The 21,027-nt window shown below is 38.6% G+C and overlaps 2 protein-coding genes across 3 annotated transcripts in view; one reads left to right on the top strand and one right to left on the bottom strand.

The window, feature by feature from the left end:
- Nucleotides 1-21,027, top strand: part of Sh3d19 (SH3 domain containing 19) — a 189,257-nt gene that overhangs the window by 19,443 nt on the left and 148,787 nt on the right. The window lies entirely within an intron of this gene.
- Nucleotides 1,429-20,551, bottom strand: Prss48 (serine protease 48). The gene is made up of 7 exons (XM_003476808.2): nt 20,397-20,551; nt 20,020-20,306; nt 18,854-18,898; nt 18,521-18,683; nt 11,249-11,511; nt 8,035-8,204; nt 1,429-1,796 (listed from the first exon to the last, which is right to left on the bottom strand). Exons 2-7 carry the CDS (start codon nt 20,060-20,062, stop codon nt 1,524-1,526), a joined length of 957 nt encoding a protein of 318 aa, XP_003476856.2. The 5' UTR covers nt 20,063-20,306; nt 20,397-20,551; the 3' UTR covers nt 1,429-1,523.

The raw sequence follows: 21,027 nt of genomic DNA, 5'->3' as shown, positions 1-21,027 counted from the left end.
ACTGGGTATACTATTGCACGCCTATGATCCCAGCACTTGAGAGGCTAAGGCCTGAGGATCAACCATGAGTTTGAGGTCAACTTGGGCTATGTGAGAGAGTTCAAGGCCATCCCGCACTACATTGTGAGACCCTGTCTCAAAAAAAAATTTTTTTTTTTAAAAATCATGGAACTTAATATATTTTCATTAAATGTAAATGATCTGATTATACCAGTTCAAAGACAGAGATTAACTAAGTAGATTAAAATATGTGACCTGATTATGTCTATGTGACTTGAAGTGTGAGAACTGGAAAATACCAGTTAGGAGTCTGTAGTGACAGTCTAAATGCAAGTTGTGGTTATGGGGCTCTACCCCTCCTATTAACTGCATTTTATTTTTTTAAGACAGTCTCATTATGCTCAAACACATGGTGATCCTCTTACCTCACCCTCCTACATGCTGGGATTACAGGAATGTATCACTACGCCTGACTGAATGCATTTATTTATCCAGAAAAATTTTGGAAGTTGACTTATCATAATAGACATAGCTGCAATAAATAAGTCATAGGAGAAATAAAGGATGACTTTTAGGCGTATAAGTGGAATTATACTGGGAAATCAAGGATATAGATAATGACTGCAATGAAGTACAAAACCTAGCTCTAAGCTCCTGGAGGCCTAGACGCAAAAGGAATAAGATAGGTCATGTGATTGTTTAGAAATAGGAAGAATAATTTATCATCTTTTCTTTACTATAGGAGTGGACATAAAATAGCCTGGACAGGCCCAATTTATTGAAACCCAAGACTCAGTTCTTGAAATCATAGCATTAATTTACTTGTAGTATTAGGTCGCATTGAGGTTTTTGACTCAGTTTTGGATTTTTTTGGTTGGTTGGGTTTTTTTTCTGAAATAGGGTCTCACTGTGTAGTTCAGTTTGACCTCGAATTTATAGGAATCCTGCCTCAGCCTCCTGAGTGCTAGGATTTCAAGTGTGTACCACAACGTCCGGCTTCATGCTGGTGTTTTAAAACAAAAATTTGACAGTAAATACAGAGTTGAACTACATAAGTACGTTTTACCCTTCGTTGTATCTGGAGGGCTAGCAGGGGATTAGAAGGGAAACACAAGATAGTAGAGGAGGTGAGAATTATAGACAGATAAGAAGCCTATGATGCTGCCTGTAGGTACCATATACCTTAACATAGTTCGTAATTCTTGAGGACCTTCGCTTTTGCTATCCCAGGTACTTTACCTTGCCTGCTTCTCCAGTAGCTCTTACGTCATAGAGGTCATCCTTTCTGCCCTAGATGACTTGGTCACGGACATAGAGATGACAGCTTTATTTCTTAGTTGTTCACATTCCTTTTACTAAAATTCACTTACAGAATCCATAACTTCAGAAGCAAGATCATTTCAGACTCTTTAAGTAAAGCCACCCAGGGTTTCCATTACTCTTCTGTGAGTTCTCTACCGCAGGGATTCAGTGTCCTTGCATTCCCATCCCAGTTCTATAGTCTGCAGCTTCAACTGTGCTGCTCACTCTCCCCACACTGTGTCAAGCCCAGGGGCACCACAGGGTCCCAGGAGAGCCAGAGAAAGTAGTAGTATATACAACAGGAGGTCAGAGAAGTCCAGATTGGTGGCCTTTAAGACTTCCGCTCTTGAGATAGTGGCATCAATCCATTCCTGATAGTAGGTCACATTGGCGTAGACCCCGGGAAGTTTACCACACTCTGTTCCCCAGCTTACCACTCCTATCACGATCCATACATTATCAATGAGACATGACAGAGGTCCCCCGGAGTCACCCTGAAGCAGAGATAAAGGTCATGAGTATACTGGAAAAGAACATGAGGAGAGAATAGTCACAAGGGATGGAGTTTAGAACTGAGCCATGAGACTCAACACTGCTGAGCTGGAGTCTGCTGCTGGGGTTCTAGGAGCGGAGAATTTTAAATTGGTGAGGACCTTAGCAGAACACACTGCTAATTTCAGAATATTCATGTAATATGTGATAAAGCAGGTAACATTAATGTGATAACTTTTCACTCAACACATTTATCTTTCACAAAGTTAAATTTGTCCAGTTGAATGAACTGCTTTTATCTTTCAGTTCTTCAGTTTTGGCTTTTTTCTTCTGTTAAAATTATTTCTTACATGAAATGAGTAATAGTAGTTAGTATATTTCTTAATCTTGCTTCTTTTGTAACAGGTTTTAACTATAATTCAAATACCATGCAATTGACGAATCTGAAGTGCGCAGGTATTTATTTTAAAGGTAGTGAAATCCAACAGAACAAAGCTAATCAAAACAAAGCAGCAAACTTGGTACAGAACTTCAAAGCAGGATACTAGGAAAACAATAACTACCATAGTATATTTTGTTATCTTCACAATAGTTGTCCATTCTATCAAGTATAGCAGAATCAAACCAAAAAGAAAACAATAAAACCAATCAAAAGAGAATACTGAATAAAGCAAAACAGTGAAAATAATACTGGGTTTCAAAGATAAGATAGAAGGAAATCCCCCATATTTGCTGTATTGCATACTATCATCCTCCCAAGAAATGCTTACGATATGTGTTGGGAATTGATTCTCAGATCATATGCTGGTAGGCTGACAGGAGGAGCTCACTTTTAGTGGAACTTGCATACAAGTGCTTGTGTGGCATTTTTTTAAACTTTATTTATTTGGTACTGGGGATCGAACTTACGACCATGCACTTGCCAGGCAGGCACTCATTCCACTGAGCTAAATCCCCAGCCCCAGTTTTTAGTGTATTTACAAGGTCATGCGACCATTATTATGCCTTTATTCTTACCTCCTTCTCTTTCTTTTCTTTTCTTTCTTTTTCTTTTTTGAAGACAGGGTCTTGCTATGTAGTTTAGGCTGGTCTCCTCCTGCCTCAGCCTCCTAAGTACTGGGATTATAGTTTTGTATCACCATGCCCCCACAACCCATGTTAGAACATTTTCCTCACTTATAAAAATTAAAACCTATTCTCATTAGTTATCAGCCCTGTTTCTTTCCAACTCTCCTAGCCCTAGATGGACTGGTAATCTATTTCTTGTTTCTATGAATTTCTTCGTTGGTGGCTATTTCATATAAATAGATTCATACAATATGTGGTCTTTAGAACTGCCTTCTTTAATTTAGCATATTTTTTCAAGGTTCATCCCTGTGTGACAACATACATCAGTACCCTATTTTATTTTATGGTTGAGTAATTACATCGATATACTACAATTGTTTGTTAGCCCATGCGTTAGCTGGTGGGCATTTTGGGGTTTTCCACTTTGAAACTATTAAGAAATCAGGCTGCTGTGAACATTCATGCATAGATTTGTATGTGGGCTGTTTTAATTTCTCTTAGGTATTGTTAATATTTGTGTCTAGATGTCCTCCTAAAGCCTTATATGGTCATAGAGCTTTTTCAGCGGTGGCAGAATCTAGAGTGTATAATGCTGGGATTAAGGGCAAGTGATTGCTGGATGAGTCCACTGATTGGTTTGGCACCTCCCCAATAAGATATAGGGGCAGAAAGACACTGTGAAACCCCCTTGTTTTTGCCTTCTTTGTCTTCATGAACCATTTGTCCCCTGCCATGTGCCATTCTACCTTGGAGCCAGCCCCTTTGGACTGAATAAACTAAATAAACCTTTCCCTTTGTAACTTCAGGGGTTGGGTATTTTGTCTCAGCAACAAGAGTAACTAAGTTAAGGAATTATCTAGGAATGGTATTCCTGATATGGTTAACTCACCTTTGGAGGAAGTGCCAGTTCTCCAAAGAAGCTGCAATGTTCTACCTACAAACAGTCTATGAAAGTGCCAGCTTTTCTGCATCTTTGCCAATTCTGCCTTGATCACTGCCATCTGAGTATGAAGTATCTCATTGTGGGTTAGATTTACATTTCCCTGGTGGCTACTGATAGAATTTTTTTCATGTGCTTTTTGATTCCCTGCCATTGAAAAAAAATTGTGTTGTCTTTTTATTGTGGAGATACAAGTATTCTTCATATGTTGTAGATAGAGATTTCATGTAAGTATGATTTGCAAAGAAATATTTTCTTCTATTTCATAGGTTAACTTTTTACTTCATGCTGTCCACTGGGACACAAAAGCTTTGAATTTTATAAAACTCTGGCTTATACTTTTAGTATTATATTTAAGGAAAAACTGCCAAATCAGAGTCACAAGGATTTACTTGTACTTTCTTCCAATAGTGTTACGATTTTAGTTCTTATATTTAAGTCAGGTTCATTGTGAGTTAATCCTTGTGTATGGTAGGTGTCCAAGTTTATTCTTTTGCATATGGCTATCTAGCATTATTTGTTGAAATGACTATTTGCTCATAAATTATTTTGATACTGGTATCTAAAATTAATTAACTATAAAAGTTTGTTTTTGGACTCAGTTCTTTTCTATTCATCTGTATGTGTCTAGCCTTACACCAGTACTACAGTGTGTTGATTACTATTGCTTTGTAATAAGTTTTGAAAATCAGTAAGTGTGAGACATTCAACATCTTTAAGATTGTTTTGGGTCCCTTGAATTTCTATATTTTATTCTTAGCTTCTCAGCATCTGCAAAGAAGCCAGCTGACATTTTGGGAGAGATTGTGTTAAACTACAAATCCTCTTAGAAAATTCATTTAAATGAGGTCTTCTGATTAAAGAACTTAGAATGTCTTTTCATTTAGTTGTCTCTTCTTTAATTTTAAAAATGTTTTATAGTTTTCAGAGTACAAGTTTTCTACTTCTTTTGTGAAATTTATTATTACGTATTTTATTTTATTTGGTGCTGAGGATTGAACACAGGATCCTGTTCATGGTAAGCATGCATTCTCCAACTGAGCTACACCCTTTGCCCCTCCTAAGTATTTTTTGTACTATTGTAAATAGTACTAATGCAATCTCTTGTTTTGTTTCTATTTGGATTGTATGTTTTTCTTGGGTTAGCCCCAATAGTTTGTATGTTTCTAGGAATTTGCCTCTATCTTTTAGTTATCTAATTTATTGGCGTATACTTGTTTATAATAATATTTCATCTACCTTTATCTCTCTCTTGCTGTGTCTTTCTCTGTTTCATTGTTTCTTTTTCTGTCTTTTTAGTACTGAGGGTCAAATACAAGGGTATTCGATCACTGAGCTATAACTCCAGTTTTTAAAATTTATCTTTAAAATTAGAGACAGGGTCTTGCTAAATTGTTGAGACAAGACTCAAATTTGTAATCCTCTTGCATCTTTCTTCCTTGGTACTATGAATACAGACATCTGCATCTGTTTATTCTTTCTGGACAAGTACTCTTATCACTTAGGTACATCTCTAGTCCCTTTGCATAGTGTCTTAATGTCAAATATTAGGTTATTTATTTGAGATTTTTTTTGTCTTTTTCCTTTTTATCGGTACCAGGGATCAAACTCACGACTGCCTGCTTTATAAGGCAGGTGCTTATGCCGCTGAGCTAAATCCCCAGCCCCTATTTGAGATTTTTTTTTTTGTCTTTTTCATTTTTATTGGTACCGGGGATCGAACTCATGACCGCCTGCTTGCAAGGCAGGTGCTTATGCCGCTGAGCTAAACCCCCAGCCCCTGAGATTTTTTTAATATGGCTGTTTACTGCTATATATTTCATTCTGAACAATACTTTAGATGCATCCATAAGATTTGGTACTCGTGTATTTATTACTCGACTTTGTGATTCTCTTGCCATGTTGGGATTGCTGGGTGTGGTGATCCCTGTAATCCCAGCACTCAGGAGGGTGAGGCAAGAGGATTATTGAGAGTTTGAGGCAACCTGGTCAACACAGTAAGTCCTGGTCAGCCTGAACTAGATAGCAAGACCCTGTCTCCTCTGCTTCTCACTCTGCTAAAAGGAAAAAAAAAAAAAAAAAAAAAAAGAAAGAAAGAAAAACTGGGAATATAGGCATGTACCATTATATCTGGCTGTGATTTCTTTTTTGACCTATTAGATATTTGAGATCATGTTAATTTCCATATCTTATCTTTCCTTAGTTCTTTGTTATTTCTTTTTAATTTTATTCCACAGTAGTTGGAAAATATTTTATGAAGGCTTATTTTACAGTTTAGCATATGTTCTGTTCTGAAGACTATTCCATATGCTCTTGAGAAAAAAGTACATTCTTTTGTTCCTAGGAACTTTCCTACTTCTTTCATTCATTCATTCATTCATTTTGTGGTGCGGGGGATGGAACCAAGGGCTTTGTAGATGCTAAGCAAGAGTTCTAACATGGAGCTGTACCCCCAGTTCCTGACATTTCATCAGTTATGACCAAAAGACAACAGAATGACATATTTATAAGTATATACTGCCACTTTAATAAAGGGTGCTGGGAAAACTAACTTTTTACATGCTGAAGATTAAAATGACACCCATGGGGCTGGGGTTTTAGCTCAGCGGCATAAGTGCCTGCCTTGCAAGCAGGCAGTCATGAGTTCGATCCCCAGTACCAATAAAAAGGAAAAAGACAAAAAAAAAATAAATAAAATGACACCCATATCTTTCACTATGCACTAAACTAAAATAGAAATAGATTAAGTATCTAAATATTCAAATACATACTATATCTGCTAGAAGATAGAGTAGGGAAACTCTTAAAGACATTGATGTAGGCAAAGAATTTATGAACAAAACCCCAATCACATGGGAACTATGACAAATAACAAACTGGGATCTCATCTTATTAAAAAGCTTTTGCACAGCAATGGGAACCATCCACAGAGTGAAGAAATAATTCACAATGTGGGAAAAAACTTTTGCAAGCTGTTCCTTAGATAAAGGAATAATTACTATCTAGAATATATAAAGAACTCAAAAAGACCAGACATCCCTGATTGAGAGACCCATTCCAAAAGAGGGCATTGGAGATGAATATACACTTCTGTTATGAAGCAGTAGAAGAAATACACTGAAAAATGTTCAACATTACTAGTCACTTAAGACATGAAAATTAAAATAATGTGGAGACTCCATTTCACCCCAGAAAGAACGGTTGTCATCAAGCAACCACCAACAAATGCTGGAGGGGCTGTGGGGAAAAGGGAACCCTTCTTCACTATTGGTTGAAGTGTGATTGGTATAACCACTGTGGAAATCAGTGTGGAGATTTCTCAAAATACTAGAACTAGTAACTAGAGATTCCTTTTAACCTAGCTATTCTTCTTCTTGATATCTTCCCAAAAGAATCAGAAGCATCATAGCATAGCAATACATGGCACAGCAATATATGCACACTCATGTTTATAGCAGCACAGTTTGAAATAGCCAGATATTGGAAACAGCCCATATGCATATCAGTTGGTAACTGGCTAAAGAAGATGTGGGGTTTTTTTTTTTTTTTTATACAATGGAGTACTGCTCTGCCATAAAGGAGGATAAACTTAATACCTTTTTAGGATAAATTGGACACACATATGAATACTGCATTGTTTCTCTTGTGTGAGAAACCGAAAGTATAAATAAGAACCAAAGTGTATAATAGACACTGTGAAATAGGAGAAAAATATTCAAATGGGGAGGGCAGCTAGGAAGAGAAAGGCAAGAAGGGAAAAGTAAAAACAAAATGAGAGAAGGAAAAAAGTGGAAACAAAGCTTTTGTAAATGGGAGAAGGGAGGAGGAGCTGAAGGGAGGGCAGTAAAATGGGAAGAAAAAAGTTATGTACAGGTACAAATTTTCTATGATGCATGTGATCATTATGTATATCTAAAATGTATCAATAAAATCTGATTAGAAAAACAAAAACTAAAAGTATATACTGAAATGTGCATACAAAAATTAAAATTTGGCAATTGTGTATCAGCGTCAGTATATTCATGAAAATGTATATAACTGTAAATCTAATGATCAGTGGTTAATATTGGTCTAGAAATGGAAGCGATTGATGTTTTAAGTGTCCAGGGTAACATAAGAATTACTGTCAGATCCTTTATTTCCTGGCTTCCAGTTTGCTGTTATTTACAGGTAGGAAAACTTGGATTAAAATTAAGATGTCTTAAAATATAGTGCCAAGTGCCAACAGTCACCTTGCAGCTATCCTTCCCGCTTTGTATATCTCCAGCACAAATCATATCTTCCTTAATGACTGGCTCCAGTTCTGGGAGGAAGATGCCAATTGGGTTAAAGAGGTATTCACAGTACTGGCGGTTAATAATGGGTATTTCTACTTCCTGGAGGGTAGACGCGTAAGTACCGGCTGTAGAAGAAAATGGAAATGAAAGGTTAAAGCAAGCTGGGAAGTACTGGGGCAAATAAGTGACTTTCCAATCATCCTGTTTTCTTTCTTATCTTTTTCTTTTTTTGGTCTTTTTGAGAAAGGGTCTTGCTATGCAGTTCATGCTGGCTTTGGGCTCACTTTGTAGCCCAGGCTGGTCTTGAACACCCAAAGATCCTGCTGCCTCAGCCTCCCAAGTGCTGGGATTATAGACATGAGCTACCACACCCAGCCATATTTTCTCATAGAAGGAATTTTTGACATAGTTAATTCTGAAACAGATAATTCAAAATCTTTTCTGTTTGAGCATTTTCTCTTGTTGTCAGTATCCTAAATAAAAAGTAATTTTGATAACTTCTGATTAAGGATGTGTATTCTAAAACTTTCCTGCTCCCAGGTCAGCTCCTGTGTTTATTTAATCTTGGGAAAAAATTTATGTAACAGTTTAAAAAACATTAATAATACTGAACTGTCCCCAAACTTTTAAGTCAAAGTAACAAACCTCTTTTTATTAGTGATTTTAAAACATTACTCCATGTTTGTGGCACATTATGAATACATTCATTGAGGTAGTTAATGATTGTAGACAACACATCTTACTTTTTACATTCCTTTTCCCTCTCCTCCTCCATCTCTTAGTCCCCTTTCCATTTGCTAAAGATCTGTCTCTTTGTAGTATTTTCTGTTGTCCTTTTCTTTCTTTCTTTGGGTTTCTCATATAAGAGAAACCATGCAATTTTTAAGCTTACATGTGTGATTATTTTACTTAACATTGTGGATTCAAAGTGCATCCATTTTTCTACAAATGTGTCAGGTTTGTCTTTATGTCACAGTGTGTCCCATGTGTAAATGTCACTTTCTTTAGCCATTCACTTTTGATGCCACATAGAGGCTGCTTCCAAGATGTAGCTTTGTGAGTTGCTGCTATAAACATGACTATGTATGCATGACTCTCACTATACAGTGATACTTTTACCTTTTTCAGGAAGATACTTTTACCTTTTACAGGAAGATACCTAGAAGGGGAATAGCTGGATCAAATGGAATTTGTATTTTGTTTTTAAGGAATCTCCATACTGATTTCCATTGTGGTTGTTACATGCTCACCAACAATTCTCCCATCTCCCCACTGCCTCACCAGTATTTATTATTATTTGATTTCTTGATCATGACCATTCTTTTTTGGGGTAAAATGGAATCTTAGTGTTGTCTTAATTTGCATTTCTCTAATGGCTAGTGATACTTATGTATTTATTGGCCATGTGTACTTCTGAAAAGTTTCTATGTACTTCACTTGCCTATTGGGTCTTTTATTTTGGTATTGTTTTATTTTATAGGTCTAGGTTTTTGAGTTCTTTGTATATTCTAGATATTAACCCTGTATGAAGTATGGCTGGTAAATTTTATTTTGTTTTTGTTTTTCTCCCATTTTGTAGGTTGTGTCTTCACTGTATTTCCTTTGTGTGCAGAAGCTATTTATTTGTTTTTGTCTTTTTGAGACAGGTTCTCACTATTCAGTTCAGGCTGGCCTTGGGCTCACTTTGTAGCCCAGACAGGTCTCAAATTTGCAATGATACTCTTGCCTCAGCCTCCTAAGTGTCGGGATTACAGGCGTGTGCCACTGCGCCTGGTAGAAACTTTTTAATTTGGTAAGATTCCATTTGTTGACTTTTGATACTATTTCTAGTGTAATTAGAGTTCTGTTCAGAATGTCCTTGTGACTTAGTTTTACCTACCTTATCTTCCAGCAGGTTGTTTCTGTTCACTATTTAGATCTTTGAACCATTTTGATTTTAGTTTAGTGCATGGTGAAAGATAATGAGTCTAGCTTCAGTCTTCTGCATGTTGAATTCCCAGTTTTCCCAGCTCCATTTGCTAAAGAAGCTGCCTTGAATCCAGTATATGTTTTTTGGCCCCTTTGTCAAAGATTAGGTGATTAAATATGCCTGGGGTTGTTTTCGTATTCTCTGTTGTATTCCATGGGTCCTCATGTCTTTTTGTGCAGTGCTGTGCTATGAGTATCACTATACTTTGTAGTATAACTTTGCTCATGTTGTGTAAGATTATTTTTTCTATTCTGAGCCTCTTCTTTTTCCATCTGAATTTTAGGGTTGTTGTGTAAGGAATTTTGTTGATATTTTGATTGAGATTCCATTAAAATCAGTTTGGGGAGTATTGTCCTTTAGACAGTGTTGGTTCTGCCTATCTACAAATGAGATGCCTCTCTGTTTTTCTGCTGTCCTTTTCGATTTCCTTTTTTATTTAAGTCTTTCACTTCCTTGGTTAAATTTGGGGTGGGGGGTACCAGGGATTGAACTTGTTACAACCTCGCGCTTGCCAGGCAGCTACTTATACCACTGAACTAAATCTCTGGCCCCCTTGGTTAATTCCTTAAGTATTTAATTTTCCTTTCTACTATTGTGAATGGTATTATTTTTCTAATTTCTTTCTCAGTGGGTTTAGAAATAGTACTTATTTTGGTGTGATTTTATTTTCTACTACATTGTTGAATTTTCTTATTTATTCTAGGAGTCTTTTAATGGAATTTTTTGAGTCTTCTTTATAAAGAATCATATCAGCCACATAGTGGTAATGTGACTTCTTCCTTTCCTATATGTATCTCTTTTATTTCTTCCCCTTGCCTGATTGCTTTGGCTAATGATGAGCCTCTTTTTGAGAGAGGTGATTATGTATTTAAATTGTTAGTGTCTGCTCTTCCAGGTAGCAGATTTTCAGCAGGATATAATAATAAATGGGATAAATATGTAAATGTCAAAAAAACCCACATTTTTGAAGACTTACATACACATAATATCTTTAGTTTGGCCTGGTTTTGTTGAAAAATATTTGCTGTAGTGAGGATATGCCTAGAATGTGAATGTTCTGGAATAGGTACAAAAGGGTAACATAAAACCATGGTGGTGAACCTGTAGCATGCATGCCAAAGTGGGCAGTGTGTTACCACTGAAAGCTCTAAAAGGTTTGTTATCACTGGTAAACCAACCCTTCTTTTTGCCAATTCTCACCTGTATCTGTTGAAACTTGTCCCCATCCAGTCACCCAACAAGAAGCTGGAATTTTTAGCTGCTTTGTGATACTGGGCAAGCAGATGGGCAGGATGAGAGAAGTGAAGGTGACTTGGGAGAACAGTTTTAGCAAAGCAATGTCTGCGTTTTTATCCTCGTGTTTCGGATGGATGATGATTTTGGATATTAGGTACTCTGTGACATGACTTGAGTATCCTGCTTTAATAGATCCCATCCATACAGTATATGCAAATATCATTGACCTAAGGGGAAAAAGAGGATATCATAAAAGAAAGGGAGCTTATGGCCTATAGGTGGCTCAGAACAAGGTGCCAGTAAGTAACACTCAGTGAAAAAAGGAGGGCAGCACATAGTAATTTAACCAGGGTTAGGTTAATCTTAGACTGGGGTTGATTTGTCCCTTTTTCTCTTCCCTCCTAGCCTTTGAATACTTCCATGCTCTCATCTTTTATGTTTATATCCTGCATTTTCTCTCTTGCATACCTTTCCTGTTCCCTGTGGTTTCACTACCACTGTATGTTTAATATCATTGATGTTTATCGCCAGGTTTGATTTCTGTTCTGAACACTAAGCCTTTATTTCTAAATAAACATTTAAGCAAAGCATAATGCAGGTTATACATATACAAATTTAAATTTTTAGGTATTTTGATAAATCACACAAAATAAAGAAATAAAAACAGAAGCTTGCTGTTCCAGGATCTTAATTTTCACTATTCAAGGCAATCATTTTCATCTCTTTTAAACTCATCTCTTTTAATTTTCCCAAGTATTTTCTTTTTTGTTTTTTTTTTTTTTTTTGGTACCAGGGATTGAACTCACATCCTTGCACTTGCCAGGCAAGTGCTCATGCCACTGAGCTAAATCTCTGGCTCTCCCCAAGTATTTTCAAGAAATCTTGTATACTGCTATTTCTTGACCCCCCAACTTTAGAATATTCAATTCCTGACATAAAAGGTGAGGATTGAGCTTCCTCTTCCTCCTACTCCCTGCCTTCCTTTTCTTCTTCCTCCTCCGCTTCCTCCTCCTTTGATACTATGAATTGAACCAATAAGGACTTTACTACGTAGCTGTGTCCCTTGTGCTTTTTTAAAGCTTATTTTGAGACAGCCTTCCTAGGTTCCTAGGCTGGCCTTGATCTTACATTCCTCTTGCTTCAGACTCTTAACACACTGGGATAACAGGTGAACACCGAGGATGGAGCTAGCTAACTAGCTTGCTTGCTTGCTTGCTTGCTTGCCTGCTTGCTTGCTTTTTTTAATTTTAAAGAGAACAGAAAAAGAAAAAAAGCAAACAAAACAACAAAAGCATAACAACAACAACAACAACAAAACCAATAGCAATGTAGAATTTCAAACCAAGATGATAGGAATTTAACAGTTGTTATTATGTTGCATATTGTTATCTTCAAAATAAGTTGTTCAGCTTACCACATACAGGCATGCAAAATTGATCAAACAATATAATTTCCCTTTGAGCAGTTTCTTTACCTTTTACTATATCTGTTGTAACTTTTAGGTCTTATTTACTCTTTAGTTTCTTACACTGGGGAGACAATAGATGTTTACACATGCAAATCTGATTTATTTCATTTATAAATATAGTTTCTGGTTGCATCATTTTCCTATAAAAGCCTCAAGTTTATCATTCTTTGTGGCTGAGTAGTATTCCATTGCATAAAAATACCACATTTAAAAAAAACCATTCCTCAATTGATGAGCATTTGGGTTGTTTCCAAGATCTGGCAATTACAAATTCTGCAGCTATAAACATGGATACACATATATCATGGTGGTATGATGGTTTCAGTTCTTCTGGGCAGATACCTAAAAGGGAAATAATAGCTGGATTGAATGGAATGTCTAATCCTAATTTGAAGAATATGCACACTGATTTCCACAGTGTTTATACCAGTCTACACTCCCACCAACAACAGAGAAGGATTCTTTTGTCTGCACAACCCGACCAACATTTGTTACTGGTTGATTTCTTGGTGTTAGCCATTCTTTCTGGAGCGAGATGGAATCTCAGTGTTGTTTTAATTTGCTATCTCGAATGACCAGTGATGTTGAGCATTTTTCATATATTTATTTGCCATTTGTATTTCTTTGAGAGTTGTGTACTCATCTCAGGTGCCCATTTTTGATTGGGTCTTTACATTGAGGGGGCAGATTTTTTTCAGTTCTTTATACATTCTAGATAAAAGTCCTTTGTCTGAGGATAGTCGCCAAAAATCCTTTCCAAATAGGTAGGTTTTCTTTTCACATTGAGCTTTCTTATATATTACGGTGCACTACCCCTATTTTCTTTCCATTCATCTTTTAAACCAATATTATCAAAACTTTTAAGTTAAACCTGGCATAGTTGACTGTCCCTGTTAGGGAATCTGAGATAGGAGGAACACAGATTTGAATCCATTCTGGGCAACTCAGTGGTTTAGTGAGATCCTATCTCAAAATTAGAAGGGGACTGGGAATATTGCTCAGTATGAAGGTTATTATATGTGATCCTATGGTTATACCAGCATTGTTCACCACTGTTCAGATCGGGATGTATGAATGCATTGCTTGTAAGATTTTTTTCTCTTCCTGGATTTAGCCATGTGGTCCCACTTTTGTTTTCTTTATACTATCACTGTTACCATTTTTTCCCCAAAAGTCCATCAGAAGTATAAATCTCTTCTCAGTATGTGCAAACCTGTCAAACATTGTATTTTTCTTTTTTTATTTTGAAGAGAAACCAAATGTGACAAAACAAAATAGTCAAAACAAAAGGATGGACATAGTACATGACATAATAACAAAATACAAGGTGATCAACAGTGGTTATCATAATGCCTCTTGCTATCTTCAAAAGAATTGCCCATATCATCAAGTATAATAAAATTGGACAAAACAGTACAGAACAAAACCAATAAAAATGTAACATTGGAGACATTACAGGACTTCAAAAGAAGATAATAGTCAAATCGAAATGGGTATCATAGTGAATTTTATTGTCTTCGAAGTAGTTGCCTATACCCTCAGACTATCAAACAAAACAGAATAGAATAAAATCAGTCAAAACAAGACAGTGAAAGCAATACTGGGCTTAAATCAAGTTAATAGGAAATCAAAAATGATTCCATAGTATATCCTGCTATCTTTGGAATAGCTGTCCATGCCATCAAATCTAATAGGAGTAGACAAACTGGAATAGAATAAAAATAAACAGAATGATGAAAACAATATGGTTATCAAATCATGATAAAAGATTAACAATGACCACTGCCTTCCCTTTTTAGACAATTCTTCCCCTTTCACTTTCTCAGGGTGCATTGTACGTTTTGCATCCTACTAACTTCTTTAGTTTTTAGATTAGGGAGGCAGCTTGCTACTTATCTAAGAGATTCTGAACCTTTACCCGTGAGCATGATCTCAAGTTGTATCCGTTTATCTACAAGAGCCTCAAGGTTTTCTTTCTTTCTTTCTTTCTTTCTTTCTTTTTTTTAGCTGAATAGTTTTCCATTGTATAAAAGTGTTATGGCTTTCTAGGCAATCTGCATCTGTTCAGATGCCTAGATCTGTGCAGTAGGGCAAGCTATCCCTACTTTTATCTGGTTCCCTGTCACACAGAGCATTGTTCTCTCATTTTTGACTTTCAGCCTATGAACCCTCTTTCAGGTTAATTGTATTTCTTATATAGAGCATTGTTGTAGTCAGGAGTTGTACACAGAGAACAATTCAGATCAGGACATGGAGTTTATAATATTTTTATAATGGTCACCGGGCGTTAACACAGGAGAATGCAGGAAATCTATCCGCAACACCAAAGACATACATTATTTAGTCAAGAGTCTAAACCCCACAGCAATGTCCCACATGAATCCAGATAAAAACCCAGAGCTCAGGACAATGCCTCCACAAGTCCAACTGGAAGTCCAGAGCCCACAAGAAGGACTCACGCCAGTCTCTTTTACGGATTCGTGCCGGGAAGACCCAAGGATCAGCAGTAGAAGCCAGAAAGTCTATACCAGCAGGATGAAGGAGCTGTGCTAGTGGGATGAGGGTTCTACACTGGAGCCGAGAAGTCACACAACAAAGAGCAGGGCTGTCCTGAAAGGCACCACAGCTGTCCTCGGTGACACGGAGGCCCAAGCTCCTCCTCTGATAAGCACAGTTAGGTATGTGCCAGGAAGCAGCGGGACGAGTTCATCCTGGAGACCAGGCAGCACATGTCTTCCCCTCTGGAGCCAGGAAGCAATGCTCGATGTGAAGACCAGAGCTTCTCCAGGAGAACCAACAGCTCAGACAGCAACTCATAGGAGAACCCACAGTGCCTCCTTAATACCTCAATTCCTTCCAACACCTCCCTTCTTCTCCACCTAATTTATCCTGGCAACCCTCCTCAGGTGGAGCATCTTCTCTCAATGCATGCTGATGTAATCCAGCTGGTGTTAAATTGACCACCAGTCTCAAACCATAACAAGCATAGTGATATACCCTATCTCCTGATCCACTCTGCCTATGTTTCTTTTTATTGGTGATTTAAGGCCATCCATATTAGTGATTATAGCCAGTTCTCTGCCATGTTATTTTTCTGCTCTTGGTTGTCTACTTTTCCCCTTCATTCCACTGTCTGCCCCATTCAGTGAGCCACTGTGCCACTGTTCCTGAAACCATGGCCTTTTTTTCTCTTGCTTAGAATGTCCTTCATTATTTTTTGTAAGGTTGGTTTGGTGATCATGAATTCCCCCAGTTTCTCTCTGTCATGGAAGCATATTGTTTCTCCATTGATTTTGAGTGATAGTTTTTCAGGATACATCAATCTGGGTTGGAGGTTATTTTCTTTCAGGACTTGGAATACTTCACTCCAAGCTCTTCTTGATTTGATGGTTTGTGTTGAGAAGTCTGCTGTGATTCTGATGGGTTTTCTTTTATAGGTGATCTGTTTCTTTTTCTCTGACAGCTTTTAATATTCTGCTCTTGTGTTGAATTTCTGGGATCTTGATTATTATATGTCTGGATATAGATCTGTTTTGGTAATAGCTGGCTGGAGTTCTGTATGCCTCATATATCTGAATATCATTTCCTTTTCCTATGCTTGGAAAATTCTCTTTAATTATTTCTGTAAATAGCCTTTGTATTTCATTTGTATTTACCCCTGCTTCTTACTCATGTTTTTTATTCTTAAGTTATAGAACCTCTTGTCATCTTGTAGCCTTTGTATTGTTACTTCCTAATTCCTTGTTATTTTTAAGAGATCTTCCCTTTCGCAATTGAAAGCTGCAAACCTGTCTTCAAGGTTTGCTAGTCTATCTTTAGTTTCTTTCAGCAGTTTTGCCAGCTTTCGATGGACTTTTTAATTTCCTGTTAATCTCTTTGAATTTGTTTCATGTTCTCTTAAGTTTTTTTTTTTTATATTCTTGAAGGTTCCCCTCTTTTTTCTATGCTCTATTTCATCTGTGTCTTCTTTAGAAGTGCTTAGCAATTCATTATGTTTCTCATATCTTCTTTTACCTGTAATGGTATGTCTGTTCTAAGTTCTTTTTTATAGCTTCATGGAGTTGTCTCTGTATTTCAGTTGCTGTTGCTTCAAAAACTGCAGGTGTGCAACTCCCAATCTCTTCTGTGTTTACATCTCCTGGACCAGTACTGCTTGGCTTGGAGGCCAGAGATTGCCTTTTGCTTCTTCCTCTTGTCGTGTTCCTGGTTTCTTCTGGACAAGTGGGTAACAGGGTCCCTGGCATTTCCTGTATTGGTAATAATTATTCTGAAGTATGTGGCTAGATATTTCTGCTGTTTGTTGCTTTCCCCAGTCTGCTAGTAGCTACTGGAGTGTAAGCAGGTCAGGCTGGCCCCTCCCTTCGGAGCTGGTTAACCACAGGGAGTCTTCACCACTTCAGTGTGCAACCGGGTAGGTGGGGTTGGTTAGGGATTGCTTTAGGGAAACCTTGGCAGTGGCTATTGGACTGCGCAGAGGGGCAGGACTCTGTCCAAGCAATTCCCACCAGTCTGCTCTGAGCTAGGAGTGGCTGAATGAAGGCCGCTGCAGTTTTGGCTCCAGGCTTATCCTGCCCAACTCCAAAATGGCACCCGGCCAATCTCCCGCTCCCATGGGAGAACTGAGTCCCATACACTCACTGCCAGCCAATGCAATTCTCTGATCTGCTGCTCCGCTCTGCCACCATGTCTTCCCACCAAGACCTTTGGGCTTGCTAGCCACCAGCTTCATTGTGCCCATGCATCTCTGGGTTCCAACAACCCTTCTGGTATGGTGGTTCTGGCTCTGGTGAAAGTGCCACCAGCTACTGCCTTCTTCTGTTTAAGTTTTCTTTCTTTCTTTTAAAATTCTCTCAGTGGACTTCAGTTCTCAGTTTAGTTTCTTTCTGGTTGAGGAGACCCACTTCTTTCCTTCTTGTCTTCTCCAGAATGCTATATTCTAGCATCTGGACTGTTTTTCCCAGAGAGGCTGTTTACTCTGCTGCTTACTGTTCTGCCATCTTCCCAGACTCTGTCAAGCATTCTATTCAGAATATCTTTTTTTGAGCCCTCTGCCCACACATTCCAGTTTCCTTTCTTTTGAGATAGGCTCTTGCTGTGTAGATTAGTCTGGTTCTGCCTCCACCTCTTAAGTGTTGGGATTATAGGTGTGTGCCATTGTGCTTGGTGGCACTTTCCCTTATCATTTCTGATTTTCTTAGGAATTTCTCTTCTGTGACCTAAAAAAAAAAAAAGTTTAAGACAAAATCCCCTGATTGGCCAGGGATTTAGCTCAGTGGCTTATGCGCCTGCCTGGCAAGTGTGAGGTATGAGTTTGATCCCTGGCAGCAAAAAACAAACAAAAATCCTGATTGGTGTTTCTGAAGTGATATGGCAGAAAATAAGAAAATTCCATGTCCTGTGCCTAGTAACTCCTAGTTTTGGAGTTTAAAGTGACCCATCTGACTATGTTCAGTCACTTATGGCAGTGATGGTGAAGCTTTTTCTTTTTTTGTGTTTGATTATTTTTGTTTTGTGACATAAAGTCTTGCTGTGTAGCACAGGCTGGCCTCAAAGTCACAGCAGTCCTCCTTCAGCCTCTCAAGCGCTGGGTTTCCACATGTGCACCGCCACACCCAACATGGTAAAGATTTTAGAGCTTTCATGATATGAACAGTCTGCTACAGCATGCATGCCATAGTTTTGCCACCACTGGTCTATGGATTCATGTCTGAAATTGTTCAAATACTTGTTGAAAACCAGCCACGGGCTGGCCACCAGCTAGAACTCACCGTTGGATGCAGTGTGCTGCTGTTAGTACCCATCTCTCACTGATGAGGGAACCTCCGCAGATATGTATCTGGTTAACGCGTAGGCTGACCTGCCAAGGCCATCTCCCCACAGCGGCATCCTGGCCCCCCATAATGCGGCTTGAGTATACACGTCGTCCACACACTAGAGAAAGAAAAGGAAGGAGACTGGAGATTTGGGAGTCCTGTTCCTCAGGTCCCCATCCATACATCATCTGAATGTGTCCTTTCTAGGGCCAGACCCCTCCATGGACTAGACCGTGTCCTATTCCAGTTTCAAACCCCAGAGGACGGAGCCAGGTAAAGACCACTCACCGGCCTGCAGATTTTTCATTCTGGTGGAAGAGCCTGGAGGAGATCCTAAGGAAGACAGGCCAGAGCATTAACATATAGTAATACATTGTGTATCTAGTGTCTTCTCAGAAGGCCAGAATTGCTAACTGTAGCTGTCAGAGGAGTCTTGATAATTCCACACTGCCCTGTCTTTTAAGGCCGCTGTAATCTAACTTTTACTTGACTCAAGGTCATCATGAGCAATATCCCGGATTTTAGGTTGTAAATACAGTGGTGTGCTCAGATGCTTTTGAGATTTGTATGGTGTTTATTTTATGCTGTTTTAATTAAATTGGCATTTTAAAGTTCTTTCTTTTTTAGCTACCTGTTACCTATTTGCTTCTCTGAGCACATTCTTCTTATAAATCAGCATAGGACAGAAAAATAAATGAACAGACTTCTGTCAGAGACACTTCCAGTTCCCTCTGTTTGAAATGTAGATTTTGTGGGTCCTCTTAGCTAGCTTACTCCTTTCCATCTGTCTATCCATTTATTTATGATATTGGGGATTTGAACCCAGGGCTTTGCATACAGTAGGTAAGTACTGTGGCATTGAGTTATGTCCCCCATCTCTTCTAAGTCTTTGCTCAAATGACTGCTTAGTGAGGCTGTCTTTGACCACCTTATTTAAAATTATAGTGTATCTTTTGCCCCTGAACTTATTTTGTTTGGTTGGTTTTTGAGATAGGACCTCACTATGTAGCTAACATTGGCCTTGAAGTCTGGATAACCCTCCTGCCTCAGCCTCTGGAATGGTAGAATTATAGGCATGCACTGTCACACCCTGTTAAGTTCTTGAACTTTAGATTCCTTTTTCCTTGCATAGTATTTATTGCCTTCTGACATGCTTTATAGCTTACATATTTATATGAACATTGATTCTAAGTCCAATGAAGAGAAGAATCTTAGCTTTGTTTATTGTTATATTCATCCAAGAGCATTAGAACAGTGCTGGCCAGGAGCTGGGGCTTTAGCTCAGTGGCTCGAATGCTTGCCTGTTAAGTGTAATATTGTGAGGACTTTCCCCAGGTCATGTTATTAGTAACTTTCCATGTTATTAGTAACTCTTCCATGGATAAAATATTATTCTATAAAATCGATATGATGGCTTTTTGAGTCTGAAACTTCTCCTAGCTCTTATGACTCACCCAGCAGGAACAGCAGCAGGATGACCTGGCCAGCTGGGCCCATGTCTCTGTCCTCAGGAGCAGCACTTCCTGCTTCCTTGATCAGACTCGCAGTGTGGGGGAGCCAGTTGGGGAGCAACCAGACAGCTGGCAACTTTTTCTTCTAGGTGGAATCCTCTACGATTTTGGTTCTCCTGTCCTCCAGTAACGAAAGGATCAGACTTCAAAAGAGTAACTGCAAGACCTCAAGGAGCTGGGGCTGAGGCTCCCCTACTGTGTAGGGGAGCAGGTGTCTATCAGGTTTCTTTCTGCAGAAGGAGATGGAAGGACAGCAGGGGTGGGTGGAGTAGCAGCATTGTTGAAAAGCAAGGATGGGAAGGAGGAAATTAACCCAGTACCTGGTTCATTTTTCCTCTTGTTGTTAAGTTTGTTATAGTGTTAGGCATAGAAAGTACTCCAGGTCAGGCTTCTTGAAAAGCAGACTGTAAGATGAATTTGTGAACAGGGTCTTTATTGGATGTGGTCTCAGGATCAGCCTCTGTGAGGGCAGGAGAGAAAGCAGGATTGGATAGGGGAGAGGCGATTGTGATGCATTTGGTTCAGAGGCCTCAGCCTATTCATGTTGCCTTGGAGCTAAAGTAGCCTTCAGAGATGTCCCTAACTGAGGTGACACCTATATGTGTTCACGGACTTTTGTGTCATTGAAGTCACTGCCACAGAGGAGCACTACCTTGGAGGAGGTGGCAGTGCTGGCAGTTTGTAGAATGGGAATTTGCTGTGACCTGTCAGCAGCTAGCACTCTGGTAGATAGGATACATGCTTCAGTTTCGGTGTAGGATATCGCAGTATCCACTACAGAGTTCTTCCCTGTGCCTGATAGGTTTTCTATACCAGTTAGTAGATCTGTGGAGGTAGGATCTAGAGGCTGAGGCAGGAAGATTTCCATGAGTTCAGGCTAGTCTGGGCTACGCAAGCAGTTCAAGGCCAGCCTGAACTAGTGAGACCCTGTTTTAAAAAAAAAAAAAAACC

Source organism: Cavia porcellus, unplaced genomic scaffold (assembly GCF_034190915.1).
Source record: "Cavia porcellus strain 051 isolate PalLab524CR breed Dunkin Hartley unplaced genomic scaffold, mCavPor4.1 scaffold_14, whole genome shotgun sequence".
NCBI lineage: Eukaryota > Metazoa > Chordata > Mammalia > Rodentia > Caviidae > Cavia > Cavia porcellus.
Note: the sequence above shows the minus strand (reverse complement) of the source record. Positions and strands in the feature narration are given on the sequence as shown.

Coding starts and splice junctions, on each gene's coding strand:
- Prss48 (XM_003476808.2), bottom strand. CDS start 20,062: ATGGGCCCAGCTGGCCAGGTCATCCTGCTGCTGTTCCTGCTGG. Junction 11,512..18,520: donor GCAGCACACTGCATCCAACG/GTGAGTTCTAGC, acceptor TTTTCCCCTTAG/GTCAATGATATTTGCATATA. Junction 1,797..8,034: donor GCGGGAAGGATAGCTGCAAG/GTGACTGTTGGC, acceptor TCTCTGCTTCAG/GGTGACTCCGGGGGACCTCT.